This window comes from Nicotiana sylvestris, chromosome 7, assembly GCF_000393655.2.
Source record: "Nicotiana sylvestris chromosome 7, ASM39365v2, whole genome shotgun sequence".
In the NCBI taxonomy this organism is placed as follows: domain Eukaryota; kingdom Viridiplantae; phylum Streptophyta; class Magnoliopsida; order Solanales; family Solanaceae; genus Nicotiana; species Nicotiana sylvestris.
In genome coordinates this window covers 101,159,184-101,177,438 of record NC_091063.1, presented here as the reverse complement: position 1 = coordinate 101,177,438, position 18,255 = coordinate 101,159,184, and the positions used below count along the sequence as shown (strand labels likewise).

The 18,255-nt window shown below is 40.8% G+C and overlaps 1 protein-coding gene across 1 annotated transcript; it reads right to left on the bottom strand.

Annotated features, from left to right (window-relative positions):
* Positions 1 to 1,364: 1,364 nt before the first annotated feature.
* On the bottom strand, positions 1,365 to 3,115 carry LOC138873520 (uncharacterized). Its single transcript, XM_070151989.1, has 2 exons — positions 2,743 to 3,115; positions 1,365 to 1,477 (listed from the first exon to the last, which is right to left on the bottom strand). The coding sequence occupies exons 1-2, from the start codon at positions 3,113 to 3,115 to the stop codon at positions 1,365 to 1,367; spliced, it is 486 nt and encodes a 161-aa protein (XP_070008090.1).
* Positions 3,116 to 18,255: the final 15,140 nt, after the last annotated feature.

Below are 18,255 nucleotides of genomic sequence, written 5' to 3'. Positions count from 1 at the left end.
CCAAAACTGAAATTGTATTCCCTTGTTCTCCAGGTGGGCGCCTGATTGCCAAAACTTGAATTGTATTCCCTTGTTCTCCAGGTGGGCGCCTGATTGCCAAAACTTGAACTGTATTCCCTTGTTCTCTAGTTAGGCGCCTGATTGCCAAAACTTGAACTGTATTCCATTGTTCTCTAGGTGGGCGCCTGATTGCCAAAACTTGAACTGTATTCCCTTGTTCTCCAGGTGGGCGCCTGATTGCCAAAAACTTGAACTGTATTCCGTTGTTCTCCAGGTGGCCGACCGATTGCCAAAACTTGCACTGTATTCCCTTGTTCTCCAGGTGGGCGCCTTATTGCGAAAACTTGTACTGAATACCCTTGTTCTCCAGGTGGGTGCCTGATTGCCAAAACTTGAACTGTATTCCCTTGTTCTCCAGGTGGGCGCATGATTGCCAAAACTTGAACTGTATTCCCTTGTTCTCTAGGTGGGCGCCTGCCATTATAACAAAACAGACAAAACAAAAGAAACTTTTCTGCCCCAGTTTGGTACTGGGAACATCTGTGAGTGTTAATCGAATCTTGTTACCCAAAAGAGCTCGGAGAATTTAAAAGCTAAATCCCATTATCCAAGAGGGCCCCAAAAATTTCAAATTGAATCTCATCTTAAGAGTGAAAACTTTAAAGCTAAATTATATTTCCTAAAGGTAGAGTTTACGCCAAATCTTGTTATCTATGAAGGTCTTGAAATTTAACTAGTTCCCATTACCTAGGAAGGTCCTGAATTTTTTTAAAAAAATTAAATCTCATTATCCAGGAGGGCCCTGAAATTTTTTAAACTAAATCCCATTATCTAGGAGGATCCTAAGAACTTTTAAAATTAAATCCCATTATCTAGGAGGGCCCTGAAATTTTTTAAATTAAATCCCATTATCCAGGAGGGTCCTGAAAATTTTAAATTAAATCCCATTATCCAGGAGGGTCCTGAAAATTTTAAATTAAATCCCATTATCCAGGAGGGTCTTGAAGATTTACGGTTGAACCTGTCTAGTGCGTGCTTTCCCCACGGAGGATTCCCCCTGAATAAACGAAATTTCCTGCCCCTGTTTCGATCAAAGATAATTTTATCAGTTTGAAAATGTGGTGGTTAGTTTGCGTCATTCTTGCTGAAGGGGCCCTTTCACTGCCGTGCTTTGCTTTGACTGGCTGCCTTGAACTAGCCAAAAATTGTTTGCCTTTCTGACTGAAGTTCAACCGCAGGACCCTGAATGACCCGAGTACTCTACACCCAACCTGCTGTTTTACATTTCTGTCCTTCCTACCTGAACCTCTGTATCTTTCACATAATTCCCAAACCACTCGACCAATGGAGCTTTCACTGACACCTTATTTTCCACTTTGCATCATGGCATCTCTAGTATGTTTGGCCGCACTTTGCTTTGTGCAATTTGGAAGTTGGTAGTAAGCTTTGAAATCCTTTCTCACTTGCTTAAACAAAGCTGACATTGGAAAACCTTAGAGAAATAAACCCAAAAGAAATGAAATGCAATGACTTTGAAAGTTAGGAATAAAGAAGAAAATCCAAAACTGGATGACTGTTTGAGGGAGAAAAAGAAGGAGACTTATCTGAGTGAGGCAGTTGTCACCAATGATCATGACATGCATTTCGGATTAATCAGTCCCGCCCATTCAACCAATCACCTTTTAGTTGTTATACTTTATGCCCAGGGATCTCCATAACCCAATCTCTTTGCCAAGTCACTGACATTGTTCGGCTTGCGATGCCCTGAAGGGTTTTTACCAACAAACCTCTCTCATTTGTTCAACTCTTAACTCACTATCGTCTTATGGTACCCGTGAAGGTTTTCATCAATAAGACTCTCTTAGTTTTCCTTCTCTCATCTTTTCGTCGCCCTAGGGTGCCCCTGAGGGTTTTCATCAATAGGACTCTCTCATTTATTCATTTTCCTTTGTGCAGCATGGAGTGTTGCCCCTAGTGCGAATCATACCTCTGTCTCGCTTGACTTGGCACTCTCAAATATTAGTCGGAAGGTCTTTCTTTGGACCGTAATGTGGGCTTTTGGATGGGGTTAAAAAGAAAGGATAAAGGCTCAAAACAAATTTAGTGTGTTCACAATTACAACTTTTGGAATGAGATCTTTTACATAAGCACAACTTCTGCCCCAGTTTCTTTACCTGTGGGCTTTTGAATTTTTATTTGGATGGGACCGAACCGTGAGGCTGCCTACATATCCTTAAAAGGAATTAGGTCGAACGTAGTTCATGACATAGGAATTGCTTTGTTGTTGTTACTATTCTCTTTTCTCTTTTTTTCTCTTTTTTTTCTTTTCTCTCTTTTTTTCTTCTTCTTTTTTTCCCCCACTCTTTTTCATTCTTTTCTTTCTCTTTTTCTCTTATCTTTCCTCTTTTCCTTCTTTATTTACCTTTTTTATCCGTGTTTCTGAACTTTGCTACTGATTCCAACAGAGGGGTATGAAAGAAAATAAATAAGGCTAAAAGGGGTAACAAAGGGTAAAATGTTTAGATAGCAGAATAAAATGCATTCGTCATTCCAATCTTCAAAACATGCCAAGTACAAACACACACAATTTAAACCAAAGAAATCATACATAATATCTTTTGACTACATTTGAATTGATAGCCATATCTACACATTTGCCTTCTATATCTGTTAAATACAAAGCACCATTAGACAACACTCTCGTTACGATGAACGACCCCTGCCAATTTGGGACAAACTTGCCTTTTGCTTCAGCCTGATGTGGAAGGATGTATTTCAATACTTGCTGACCCACTTCAAATTTCCGGGGACACACCTTATTGTTGTATGCTCTTGCCATTCTCTTTTGATACAACTGGCCATGGCACACTGTTGCCAGTCTTCTCTCGTCAATCAGACTTAATTGCTCTAAATGGGTTTTGACCCACTCATCATCATCAATTTTGGCTTCAGCAACAATCCGAAGAGATAGAATTTCATCTTCCGCGGGTATCACTGCTTCAGTACCATATACTAACAAATAAGGAGTTGCACCTACTAAAGTACGAACAATAGTGCGGTAACCCAGCAGAGCAAAGTGCAACTTTTCATGCCATTTCCTGGAACCTTGCACCATTTTCTGAAGTATCTTCTTTATATTCTTGTTGGCTGCCTCGACAGCTCCATTCGCCTTGGGGCGATATGGGGTGGAATTTCGATGCGTAATCTTAAACTGTTGGCATACTTCTTTCATCAAATGACTATTAAGATTAGCACCATTGTCTGTGATGATTACCTTTGGGATTCCGAACCGACAAATGATATTTGAATGAACAAAGTCGACCACTGCCTTCTTCGTCACAGATTTGAAAGTTTCAGCTTCAACCCACTTAGTGAAATAGTCAATGGCCACCATAATGAACTTGTGCCCGTTTGATGCTGTGGGCTCAATTGGTCTAATGACATCCATGCCCCAAGCAACAAAGGGCCACAGTGCGGACATTGTGTGCAACTCAGATGGCGGAGAATGAATCAAGTCTCCGTGTACCTGGCATTGATGACACTTACGCACAAAGCTGACGCAATCTCGTTCCATAGTGAGCCAATAATACCTCGCTCGAAGAATCTTCTTTGCCAAAACATACTCGCTCATATGCGACCCGCAAACTACGGAATTTACCTCGGGCATGATAGTCGTGGTTTTCTTAGCATCGATGCACCTCAATAGCCCATGATCCGGAGTTCTTTAGTACAAAATTCCCCCACTCAAGAAATATCCACTAGCCAGACATCGAATTGTTCTCTTTTGATCACCTATGGCTTGTATCGGATATACCCCCATTTTGATGTACTCTCTGAGTTCATGGAATCACGGTTCGCCATCAAGTTCTTCCTCAACCACATTACAATAGGCATGCTAATCACGAACTTGAATATGCAGAGGGTTGACATAAGCTTTGTCCGGGTGGTGCAACATTGATGCCAAGGTAGCCAAAGCATCGACAACCTCATTATGGATCCTTGGAATATGTCTGAACTCTATTGATCGAAATCGTTGACAAAGATCATGCAAACATTATCGATACAGGATGAGCTTTAAATCCCGTGTCTCCCATTCTCCTTGAATCTGGTGCACCATAAGGTCCGAGTCTCCCAAGACCAAGACTTCCGGGACTCCCATGTCTACAGCTAACCTCAAACCCAAAATGCATGCCTCGTACTCAGCCATGTTGTTGGTACAATAGAAACGAAGCTGAGCCGTAACAGGGTAATGATGCCCTATTTTAGAAATAAGCACAGCCCCTATCCCAACACCTTTCATGTTAGTGGCTCCATTAAAGAAAAGTTTCCAACCTAGTTTTTCAACCTGCTCCACCTCGTCAATATGCATCACCTCCTCATCAGGAAAATAAGTTCTCAATGGTTCATACTCTTTGTTGACCGGGTTCTCGGCCAAATGATCGGCCAATGCTTGGGCTTTCATTGCGGTCCGAGTCACATAGATAATGTCAAACTCTGTGAGCAAAATCTGCCACTTCACAAGTCTCCCTGTGGGCATAGGCTTCTGAAAAATATACATTAAAGGATCCAGGCGAGAAATGAGGTAAGTAGTATAAGACGACAGATGATGCTTCAACTTTTCTGCCACCCAAGTCAGGGTGCAACATGTTCTTTCAAGGGGAGTATACTTAACCTCAGATGATGCGAACTTTTTGCTGAGATAATAGATGGCTTGCTCCTTCCTGCCAGTGATGTCATGATGACCCAATACACAACCAAAAGAATTGTCCAAGACTGTCAAATAAAGAATAAAAGGCCTCCCAGGTTCTGGTGGGACTAACACAGGTGGGTTTGACAAATACTCTCTGATCTTATCAAATGCTTCCTGGCACTCGTCAGTCTATTTGACCGTAACATCCTTCTTCAGCAACTTAAAGATGGGCTCACAAGTTGTCGTGAGCTGAGCAATAAACCTACTAATGTAATTCAACCTACCTAGCAGACTTATCACCTCGGCCTTGTTCTTTGGCGGTAGTAACTCCTGGATAGCTTTGATCTTTGACGGATCCAACTCAATGCCCCGCCGACTAACTATAAATACTAATAGTTTCCCATATGGAACACTAAATGCACACTTTGCAGGGTTGATCTTAAGATTGTACCTGCGGAGCTTTTGGAATAACTTTTTCAAATCTTTGACGTGGTCAAACTGCTTCCTGGACTTTATGATCACATCATCCACGTAAACCTCAATCTCCTTGTGTATCATGTCATGGAATATGGTTGTCATTGCCCTCATGTAAGTTGCCCCAGCGTTTTTCAAACCAAAAGGCATGACCTGGTAGCAATATGTTCCCCACGGCGTGATGAATGCCATCTTTTTGGCATCTTCCTCATCCATTAAAATTTGATAATACCCCGCATAGCAGTCCACAAAAGACCCAATATCATGCTTGGCACAATTATCAATCAAAATGTGGATATTTGGTAGTGGGAAATTGTCCTTTGGGCTTGCTTTGTTGAGGTCACGATAATCAACACACACTCTGGTCTTACCGTCTTTCTTTGGCACAGGCACAACATTGGCTAACCACGTGGGATACCGCATGACTCGAATGACCTTTGAATCAAGCTGCTTTGTGACTTCTTCTTTAATCTTCACATTCATGCCAGTTTGAACTTTCTCAACTTCTGCTTAACGGGAGGGAATGCTGGATCAATTGACAATTTATGGACCACCAAATTGGTACTCAAGCCTGGCATGTCATCATACGACCATGCAAAAATATCCTTATATTCAAACAATGTTTTAATTATTTCTTCCCTGATTTGTGGTTCAATATGGACACTTATCTTGGTTTCTCTGACATTATCTAGATCTCCTAAATTGATTGCTTTTGTTTCATTCAGATTAGACTTGGATTTTTCTTCAAAATGATTTTATTCCTTACTAATTTCCTCAAATGTCTCGTCCTCATCATATTCTGTTTCATCATCACACTCTATTTCTTGGATTATTATTTCAGAATTAGATTGACTTTTAAGACTTGGCCGGAGATTCCTCATGCATGTCATGTCATTGAAACCAACATAGAAAGAACTGTACAAAGAAGAAAAGAAAACAAAAAAACAAGAATTATTAGGAAAGAAGGAAAATGGAAATTTAATTTTATTGAAAAATAAAGGATAATAGGGTTTGTACATCAGACAAGCGAAAAATAAAAATCTGGGTCACAGCCGTGGAATAACCCAGATAGAAAGGAAAACAAAACAAACTACCAAGACTCCTTCCGAGTAGGGAGAGGAGTAGACTTCCAATTGTTAAGCTTTACATTCGGCCCGACAAACTGCACGTCTACTTTGTTGGACCCTTCTCCGACTTCTACCATGTTCGCATCATTAAACAACCTCTGGAACCTTCAATTAACTCTTCATCAGTGTCAATCACAGAACATGAAACTGCTATCACTGAGCGTTTTCTGGCACCGGGCTTGACAAAGGACCTGAATAGACGCAGGATAGGCTTTGGAAGTGCCCACGCCTTCTATTTCAACCTTTTAGCCCTTTTCACATCTACCTCTATAGGTTTGAATCCAATACCGAACGCACCCAAATTTTCAGGGAGGGACACTGACTGTACTATACCCTGCAAAGATGCACCCAGACCTTTACCTAGCACAAAGCCATTTTTTAGTATTTCAGAGGCCACCATGACTGAAGCAGAGGCTATCTTTGGAGTTGGAATACATTTCCCTTCTGGAATCTTCTCGACTGCCACTATTTCGAAAACTTGATAGACCCAAGGCCCTTTGTCATCTTCGGCCTCAATAAATGGGACAGAGGCATCACTGTGAGCACACAAATTCTCCTTACCATGCACGACGATCTCCTGTCTATCCCACTCGAACTTGACCATCTGGTGCAAAGTGGACGGGACTACTTTGGCGGCATGTATCCAAGGCTGACCTAACAGCAAATTGTAAGAAATGACTACCTCCATTACCTGGAACTCCATGGTGAATTCCACCAGTCTTATTGTCAATTCAAGCACTATATCACCAACTGAGTCTTTTCCTCCACCGTCAACACCTCGGATGCATATGCTGTTCTTGTGAATCTTCTTATCATCAACTTTTAACTTGTTCAGAGTAGAGAGAGGGCAGATGTTTGCACTGGAACCATTGTCAACTAACACCCCGGTGACCACAGAATCTTCGCATTTTATCGCGAGATAGAAAGCTTTGTTATGTTCAGTACCTTCCACAGGCAAGTCGTCATCAGAGAAAGTGATCCTGTTCAACTCAAATATCTTGTTAGCGATCTTCTCCAGATGGTTTACTGAGATTTTGTCGGGGACATGAGCTTCGTTCAAAATTTTCATCAGGGTCCGACGATGCTCATCTGAATGGATCAACAATGATAGCAAGGAAATCTGAGCGGGCGTCTTTCTCAGTTGTTCCACGATGGAGTAATCTTGTACCTTCATTTTCCTCAAAAACTCCTCGCCTCTTCTTCAATGACTGCTTTCTTTACTAGAACTGGATTATCTCTGGATATTTTAGCTTTCCTTAACTCTTCCGGGGCAAAGCATCTCCCCAAACGAGTTAATCCCTGGGCCTCATTGACTTCTTCTTTCACTTCCTTTCCCTTATAGGTCACTATCACCCGTTCATAGTTCCATGGGATAGCCTTGGTGTTGATTACCGGCAACTGGGTTACAGGCTTAATGATGACAGGGTCCGTACGGGCACCCTCTACAATCATGATAGGCTTATTTGCCAACCCTGGCACGACCATTTTTGACTTTTCTTGCTTTCCTACAACATCACTTGGGAATATTTTCTCAACTGCCACAGATGGCTCACCGTTTGTCATGCTCAACTTGTTCACCGATCCTACAACCGTTGGTTTCTTGACTGGCTTGACCTCGCTAGACCGAATCATCATAATGGATTATGAAGCCTTCTTGGGTTCCCTATCCTTGTGTACTATCTCGATCATGTTTGTTTCCTCATGGTTGGCAATGGGTTCTGATTGATGTTGGGTGCCTCCGGAGTTTGGACTTCAATCTAGTTTGTGTCGATGAGCTTCTGGATGGCATTTTTCAAGTGCCAGCATTTCTCTGTATCATGCCCCGGAGTACCAGAACAATATGCACAGCTCAGGTAGTAATCAAGATTCTTTGGAGGAGGGTTTGGCAATTTCGACTCAATTGGCCTCAGCATATCCAACTACCTCAATCTCTAGAACAAACTGGTATAAGACTCTCCCAACGGGGTGAAAGTTTTCTTCCGCTGCAACCTCTCATTTCTGAATACTGGTTTAGGCCGGAAACCTGGACCGATAGGGTTTCAGTAGGCTCGTGGGGGTGGGTAAGCATTTTGTAGAGCTGGGTAGGTGTTTTGTGGGGCCGGGGCACTCCATTGTGGGAAGGAAGGAGGTTGAGTATATGACTAGGCGTGGTAGACAGAAATTTGAGGGTTTGGTGATGGGAAGTAATGTTGGGGTGGATTATATAGGGTTTAAGTGTAGGTCTGGTGATGGGGTTGAGGCTGGGCATAATGGTGTGACGTGCCCCTCGGTCCAAACCATGATCCTGAATCAACTGTTGCCACATCTTCTTTCTTCTTTTTTCCGATCACTCATGCAGTACCATTCTGAATGGCTTGGGTAGTTGCATTGAAGGCCGAGTAGCTCATGATTTTGCTTGATTCAAGCCCTTTTTCCACCATGCCCCCCATCTTCACTACCTCGTTGAAAGACTTGCCTATGGCCGATATCAGATGGCCAAAGTAAGTAGGCTCCAGAGCCTGCAGAAAGTACTCCACCGTTTCGTTCTCCTCCATCGGGGGGTTAACTCTAGCTGCTTGTTCTTTCAAGCGAAAACCATATTCCCTGAAACTTTCACTAGGCCTCTTCTCAATCTTCGTCAGAGACAAACGGTCTGGAACAATCTCGATGTTGTATTGGAAATGACGAGCGAATGCTTGGGCCAAATTATCCCAGGTGTACCATCGGCTGTGATCCTGATGAGTGTACCACTCCAACGCTGCACGACTCAGACTCTGGCTAACGTATTCTATCAACAACTCATCTTTCCCACCGGCTCCACTTATTTTACTGCAGAATCCCCTCAAGTGGGCCACCGGGTCTCCATGCCCATCATATAGGTCGAATTTAGGCATCTTAAATCCCATAGGAAACTGAACATCGGGAAATAGACACAAATCTTTGTAGGCTACGCTCACCTAGCCTCCCAATCCATACATGTTTCTGAATGATTATTCCAAGCTTCTTACCTTCCTGAACATCTCCTCCTGCTCTAGGTTTTTAGGTGGTCTCTCAGGCTCGACAAGGAGGTCGAAACGCGAAGTATAAGAGTAATGATCTGGGGCCCTGAAAGTAGGCTCCGGGGGATAGTATTGATTATCTTGGGTATGGAATAATGGCTCACTGGAAGATCGATGGAGTGTAGCTAGCGGTGGTGCTACGAAAATAGGGGTGGCTGGTGGAGGGGGGTATAGGATTGGTTTGGCTGGTGGTGCTTGTGTGGTCTGGGAAGTGGTGCCCTGATAATGGTGGTAATGGGGAAGCCTAGAGATGAATCAACAATGAGAGGTTCTTGGGATTGAGCCAGTGGCAGGACAAAAGTCGGGTTAGCGGGGTATAATGGTGGTGGATGCCCTTTCATCCATGCATGGTACATCTTTGCCATTTGGTGTTTCAACTTATGTAACTCCTCTTTCAGATTAACATCAGACTCTTCTCCCTCCCTCGACGGATCAATAACACTTGCATCCAGTTCTTGGCCAGCCATGATCAACTTGTCTTTAGACCTGGTGTTGTACGGGTGGGTTGCCAGAATGCCGAACAAACTAACCACCTGCCTTTACTTGATGAAAACAAGCAAATTCGTTAGCGATTAGAGCTTAACAGATAGGCAACCATAGGTTGGGGATGCAATGCACCTAAGCAGTTAACCATTTCTATTATGCATTTGAACGGCCACTTGCATCATCCCGGCTTTCACTAATTTTCATTTTGTAATTTCTTTCTCTTTTTTTTTTCATTCCTGATTTTCTTTGCTTGTTTGTTGTCTTTATTCTTTTATTCTCCCATTTTTCCTCTCCTGTTTTGCCATTATTTCTTTTCCCGCAATTTTCTTGTTTTCTCTCCTCTTTTTCCTTTTTATTTCATGGTTGTGATCGAATCCTATGGGGATTGCCTATGTATCATGACGCTGCATGAATCAGACCAAGCGTAGTTCTGGGAACATGTGCAATTTTTTTTGGGGGTTTCAACTTTTTCATAAAATAAAATAAAATAAAATAAAAACATCTTGTTTACGATGACTTCCCCTACAGATTTAAACATAAAAATTGACAGACTCGATGAGTGGACCAACAAACTTCAAAAGAAAACTGAGAATACAAACTCGAAAATGAACAAACTTTAGAAGAAACTGACAATACAGACTCGAAAAATGAACTAACAAATACAGACTCAAACAAACAAAGTCAAGAATACATAAGTGCCTCAACTACTGCTCCAGTTGACCTTGCTGCGGGCCTTTGCGCCATATCTTCTTGGAGGTGAAACAAGTTATCCGTGATTTGTCAGACAAAAATTATAACTGAAGCGAAGAACATGGACCTGGTCATGTCTTCACATTCGTTGCACTTCATCACAATGTAGTCCACAATTCTCCTAATCCTCTTCCTGATGATACCCTTCTCTTGTAGCAATCGTTCAATGTGCTGAGATCTGGCATCCAAAACTTGTTCGGCTGTATGATTTTGCTCTTGAAGCTGCTGCAGGTCCTTTTCTAACTGCGACATCAGGGCATAGCAATGTTCTGTTTCTGCTTTGAAATCTATTGCCTGCTTCGCCATTTCGTTCTCAAGGTCGGTGATCTTTTTCTTGCCCCATGATTCCATTTTCATACTTTCCTTTTAACTGTTGAACAAAGCGTGCTCGTTCCTCCGCATTCTTGGCCAATTTTGTTCGAGCCTTCGCCAGTTTGCCCTTGGTCTTTTTAAGATCAAAACCATATTCACCCACTTTCCATCCAAGGTTATCTATAAGTTTTTCATCTTTTGCACTTCTGGCGGGGTTCTCGGCTGCTATTTTCATTTTTTGAATTTGGGCTCGGGGGGCGTCATTTTCTTTGGCTAATATTTTCTTTTCACCCTCATCCGCGGTGGCTTGTAAGCCATTCTCAAACTGAAGATCCCTGACTTGTTTTTTCAATTTGCCTATTGTGGCCCTGTACTCATTCTCCTTGGCCAACCAAGCCCACCGTTCCTGCGACGCTTCAACAAATTCCTGGATGTGAGGCCTTTTGGTTTCAGGTTCGGCCTTTGCAGTGTTCTTCTTTCTATACCAGGCAAGATAGGCGGGTGAGACCTTGCCTCTAGATAGGTCACGCACTCGAGTGTTTGCTATCAAATACTGGCACTCATTCCAAATATGACGAACTGTTTCTTCATGAATTTGGCCGTCGGAGCTGACTTCGACCGCATAAACACTAAGATTTTCATCTAGGTGCGTCACCTGGCATTTTCCCAACTATGTCATCACCCGGTATGGAGCGTAAGGCTGAATGCCCCGAAGACCCATTAGGAGGAGGTAAGGACCGGTAGTAGGCATATACACAATTTCTACAATAGGAAGCCAACCCAGTGTCCACTCTACTAGCCCCGCAGTGATGGAGCGAAGGCGGGATACCCAATCTCCAAACCCTTCTGGCAATTTGAACCCTGAGATCCTTGTGTCGAACTCTTCAATGCAGCTTTTCCCCATGGATCCATAAGTCATATATTGAGGGCGGTGACACAGATGCTTAATCATCCACATTTGTAATAGCAAAATGCACCCCTCGAAAAAGTCTACCCCAATAAGCAAAGCAGCCTTCCGGCATCCCGCAGGGACATTCAGCTATTTAGACAAAACGGCATCACCCACTTTATTTATGACAAAATGATGACACTTCATATGTTTTTTTTTCAAAATTTTCAAAAAGCGGGGCTGGACCCGATGAGGGTTTCCTACGTATCCCACGTCCGGTGAGAATCAAACCCACGTAGTTCGGCTAGTTTTGTCATGAAAAGGAAAAACAAAAACCATTTTGGACTAACTCTTCTCTTTTTTTCTATTTTTTCAAGGAATCGTTTTCTTCTTCTTTTTTTTAAAAAATTCGGTAGAGTTTCGAGACATTTTGGGCACCATTTTTGGGAAACGGGTGAAATCCTCTCTCATACCTCAAACTTGGTTTTTCTTTTGATTTTCCTCACTTAATCTAGAAGCCGGTCAACATGCAATCCGAAACAAATTAAATGCACAGGTAGCACATAAAATGCATCACGTTGGTCTTTTATTTTCGGGTACGCCTGTCCTAGACGGACCCAACCCCTGTGTTGAGTCCCCAAAGTCAAATGCATATGATGCAAACAAGTGTTCCTACTAGGGATCTGTCATGAGGCTGAGTTATTCTAGGTTTAAAACCTGGGTGTATTGTTCTAGACCTAGCTTACCCGAGCAGACAACTCGAGCCGGGGGAGGGGGTATCGTACTGGTAACCAAAAGATCACCCGGCTTTGCAACTTGTCCGAACCACGTTCTAAATTGGGATATGACACTAACAGAAAGAAGTCACGCCAGTGTGCACTCCTCAGAAGATAGAAGATAGGGGTTTCGTAGTAGTTTATATACAGTTTAGATAATATCAAAGCGGTAAAAAATAACATTTAGCACATTAGGCCCAGACATGTAATAAAATTAGATAATAAATAAAGCCAAATATAACAATAATTCTAAGCTCGAATTCTTGAACCCTGAACCAGAAGTTCATGGTTCTTGTCCCCAGCAGAGTCGTTGGAGCTGTCATACCTCTTTTTTTACCACCAGAAGGGGTGATAGGGAAGTTTTTTCCAATTTAAGTGACAATCGAAACATGATTATCTATTTGAATTTCAGAGTCACCACTTGGGATAATTTATGGTGTACCAAGTCACCGGTTTAAATCCCGAATCGAGGAAAGATGGACTCTATTTTACAGTCCACGAATACAGAAATCTGGGTAAGGAATTTTGTTGACCCGAGAGAAGGTTTTAGGCATTTTCGGGTTCCGTGGTTTTAGCACGGTCGCTCAACTGTTATTATTGACCTATTTATTTAATTTTAAAACATCTTTGAAACCTATGTGCATTTTTATTCCTTCTAAACCGCTTTTAATAATCCGATTATTACACAACTAATTATTTGATTACACGTTGCGAATCATGTCACGGAAACCATACCCACGATCCACATCATGTTTATTTTATTAACAAGATTAAATTATGGCCGGGTCACATAAATATACCCCCGGATTTTAAAATTATGTATCATAACTACGTCACGGGAACCGTACCCGTAGCTATGACACTTTATTTAATTAATGCGCATAGAGTAAACTACGAGAGTTCAAGGCATCTTTTCCACGCTAGTTAAGATAATTAATATGAGGGCCATAGATGATTTAATTATTGTGGCACACCTCACTCTAAAAATAACTACGTTCAACTAGGAGATTGTAAGGCTCTTGATTAATCTAACTCAAAATTTAGTCTAAGGCCCTAATTACGGACGTGCAGCGAGGTAACTAAATGACTTTAGTTACTTGAAGGAAAATGAACCGGCTGCAGACCAGCTGATAAACTCACGAATCATGCATTGGGCTGGGCTCGAAGTTGATCCCATCTCTCAAATTGAAAGCCAAATACGCCCAACATTGAGGTCGGGTCAAATATAGGTCCAGCGACAAACTGGACATCACGTTACAATCCAGTTCCTTAAACATAAAATGCAATAAAAGCAAGAAGGGGTGGGGGTAAATATTCTTGGGCCTGAAATTGTGCCCAAACATGGCAAAACAAAACAGAGGCAAAGACCAGAAAACCAACAGTACGTAAATTATCATGCAACTCCTTTGGGATTTCCAGCAGGTTTAATACATCAAAATAAAACTACTAGAGGCATTCATTTCTGACCCTCAAAACTTCTTTATACATTGCATTTACTTACATGTAGGCTCAGTGCTTAGTTAACAAGACATTGGGCCATTGAAGAACAATAAACTAGTAAATGAAGATTAAACAAGACTTGTCCTACGAAATAGCCAACAAAATTAACCTAAACTATTAAAACCAAATACACATTTGGATTGTAATCCTCCATAAAGCTGCCAGCTCTTCCCACACATGAGTAATATCAATTTTAGCTTCTATCTCTCATGGATCTGATCATGTCGAGATCAGATCCACCAAGAGCCATGTTGCACACATGCTGACCATTGGCTACACACAAAACTCAACCCATGAAGCAAAATATTAGGCAAGAATGATCAATAAAACAATGTATGTATAACTCAGGCCCAACAGATATCAACTAATGCATTTGAAACACAAGAAAAGCATGTTTTTAAGCATAAGAAACAAGAATCAACAGAGATATACATCTTATTATTCAAGCAACACTTCTAGCCTTCATGCGAGGTCAAGATTACAAAGATTTTGGCATAAGGCCATGGTGTGTACCTTGGTGCCTGAAATTCTGCTCTAAAATACCAACTAGAAAACAGATACTTCAGCAGTAGAGAGCAAGGCACCAATAACCAATAAACAACTTCAGTATCAAGTCAAAAGAGCTCCAAAAACCCAGAAATACCAAACAGGATTGTTCAGTTCTTTTTTCAACCAGAAGAAAAGAAGAGCCTACTATTTGAGATTTTTGAGAGATTTTTAGGGGTCTATTTTCCGTGTGTAGAGAGTGGGGAGAGTGCCCTATTTATCCCCAAAATCTGTCGTGTGCCTTCCAAGTCAAGGAATGAGAATTTTTACAAAATACCCCTCACAAAGCAATTTTTTCTAACAGTAATTGGACAACTGACCAATTTTAATTGGCTTCAGCAGCTTGTACTGGCAAAATAACACCAGTTGTCCATGCTATAGAACCTTCTAGATATCTTATCCAATTTCTAAACTCCCAAATTACCCCCTTAAGTCTTCTATTGTCCCTTTAACCCCTCCTAAGTTTCTGCTATTCCCAAATCAAGACTAACACATTCAGGCAACGAACAAATCGAAATACAGATTGAACAAACAAAAATCATTAAGCATTTGAACCTTTTAAGCTAACAAAAAAAACAATTAAGAAAACAGAAGCATTTACATCTAAAACCAAACGAGTCTCAAATGAAAATTATTCAAACTTATTGAAGCTATGAGATGAAAGACCTAACAGAAATCTAATGAACATAAAATTAAACTAAACTAAAACATGAAAACTAAGTAAGGAAACAAATACGAAAGGAAAAATTAACCGGGGACCAACAGAAATCAGAAAGAACCAAATCCGGATTCAGAAGATTTCTCGTCAATTAATTCTGAATTAACCTAAGAACAAAATTAAACCTCTAACAATTTCAGAAAAGAGAGAAGAAGAATACCCTCTGAAAAAGGAAAACTCTGAACTTCGAATGCATTTTGTCCAGTCAAAGGCAAATTGACCGGGTCTTAACCAATCTGAAATGAGTCGAAACTCATATTAATCAACGGCTCTTGACAAAAGCCATTAACTAATGTTAGTTTTGACTCAAAGCATGCTAAAAATTAATCGAAAATTCGAGGGAAAAAGGGCGTGATATTCCAGACAACTTTTAGATCCAAAATCCAAGTAACTTCAGGGTGCTTTGGGGAAAATCAACAAGGGATTTTGGGTTTAGGAGAGTGGGGAGGTTATAGGGTGTGAATTTGGGTGAGTTTGGAGACTTAGGGTTTTTTGGGCATGAATCTCGGATTTGAAATTTGAGATTCTAGTTGGTGATTTGAAAGAAACTAACGGGAGATTTGGAATGAGGAGGTGATGGAGATTCTGTGGTGTTAAAATGGTGGTGTTTGGGGTGTCGCCACCGTCATGGGCGATTTCCGACGGGTGGTTGACGGCGGAGACGGTAAGGATATTGGTGCGGCTAGGGTTTCTCTTAGGTTTGAGGTTAGAGACGGATTGGGGGGGGAGGTTTCGAAGTGGGAGGTATGATTTCGGACATATATGTATTTAGCAGGCCATTAGTTCCGAGCCATTGGATTATCAAAATCCAACGACTGTGATCAGATCTTTACAAAATGAGGTCGTTTGGTTTGAGAGTGGGGAGATGGACTGGGTTATTTGGTTGGGCTAGGGCGAATTGGGCCAAAAAATTGTTTGGGTCCAATTAAAACAACCTCTTTTTTTTTCTAATTCTCTTTTTTTCTCTTTTTTCAATTGTTTTTCTCTTCCTTTTTCTTTAATTAATTAAAACCTAAATTAATTTCTTAAGTTAAATTAATTTACAAAATTAAGCTAATTATCTACTATAATATTTATAAAAATTAATTACTCCTAGATTAAAAGAGGAAATTATTATCTGAAATTAAAAATACAAAAATGCAAAAGTGAGCCAATTTTGTGATTTTCATTTTTAAATAAAACAACTAATTCACTAATTAATCTTAAAAATATGAAAACAAAATCTCAATTCAATGCAAGGTATTTTTGATATTTTTCATGATTTTTTAACAAAAGTAAACATGCACAAAAATGCAAACAAATAGCAAAAATTTCCACAAATTCCTATAAAATTGCAAAAAAATGGGAAAAAATTGTTTTCTTATATTTTCTAGGGGTAATTCCTATAGGGAAAAAATTACGTGCTCACAGTTGTGAGCACATGATTTTTGCCCTTTAGGAATTACTCCCATAAACTACAAGAAAATAAATTTTCCCATTATTTGCAATTTTATAGATTTGTTGTAGAATTTTATTAATTATTTACATTTTGTGCACATTTAATTTTCATTCAAAATCATGAAAATACAAAAATTACCATGCGTCGCATTTAGGTTACTTTTAAATTTTGGGGGGGGGGGGATTAATTAGTAATTATTTGTGGGGAGGGGAGATCGTCGAGGATGTTACGCACCGTATCGGGGTAGGATGGATGAAGTGGAGGTTAGCATCTGGAGTATTGTGTGACAAAAGAGTGCCACTGACACTCAAAGGTAAGTTCTATAAAGCGGTGGTTAGGCCGGCCATGATGTATGGGGCTGAGTGTTGGCCGGTTAAGAAATCACATATCCAGAAGATGAAGGTAGCAGAAATGAGGATGTTGAGGTGAATGTGCGAGCATAGTAGGATGGATAAGATTAAGAATGATGATATTCGAGAGAATGTGTGCGTGACTCCCATTGATGACAAGATGCGAGAAACAAGGCTCAGGTGGTTCGGGCACGTTCAGAGGAGAAGCCCAGATGCTCCGGTAAGGAGGTGTGAACGGCTGGTTGTGGAGGGCTCGAGAAGAGGTAGAGGGCGGCCTAAGAAGTATTGGGGGGAGATGATTAAGCAGGATATGACGATGTTTCAGATTTCCGAGGACATGGCACTTGATAGGAATATGTGAAGGTCGAGTATTAAGGTTGTAGGCTAGGAGGTAGCTGAGTATCGTCTTATGTCATAACTTTGGGGGACTAGTTTGGTAAGGATACTATTTTGCTTTTGCTTGGTATCATGCCTCTTGATTTCATGTTGTTCTTATTTTTCCATATATATTTCTTTCATATTGTTCTGGGGTGTTACTAATATTGTTTCCTTTTGTTCTTTTGTCCTTTTGTCTTATTGAGCCGAGGGTCTTTCAGAAACAGCCTCTCTACTCATCCGGGGTAGGGGTAAGGTCTGCGTACACACTACCCTCCCCAGACCCCACTAGTGGGATTACACTAGGTTGTTGTTATTGTATTTGTCTTATTATTAAAAAAAATAAAAATCACAAAAATTGGCTTACTTTTATAATTTTAGCCTTTTAATTTTAAATTAGTAATTTTCTCTCTTAATTTAGGAGTAATTAATTTTATAAATATTATAGTAGATAATTAGCTTAATATTTTCAAATTAATTATTTTAGGAGTTTTAATTTAAGTTTTAATTAAAATAGGAAAAGAGAAAAATTGAAAGAAAAAAGGAAAAGAGAATTAAAAAGAAAGGGCTGTTTAATTGAGACCCAAATCCTTTGACCCAACTCACCCGCCCGGTCTAACCCAGACCCATTCCCCGGCTCGCCGTGCCCGCCCCGTTTCCCCCTACTATAAAGCCTCATTATAACATTTTCCCCAATTAAACGCTAAATTCCAAACCCAAGTAGCGGCGCCCAGCTACTGTTATTCTTCTCCAACCAGTGATTCAACCCCAACTTGCCTGAAAACT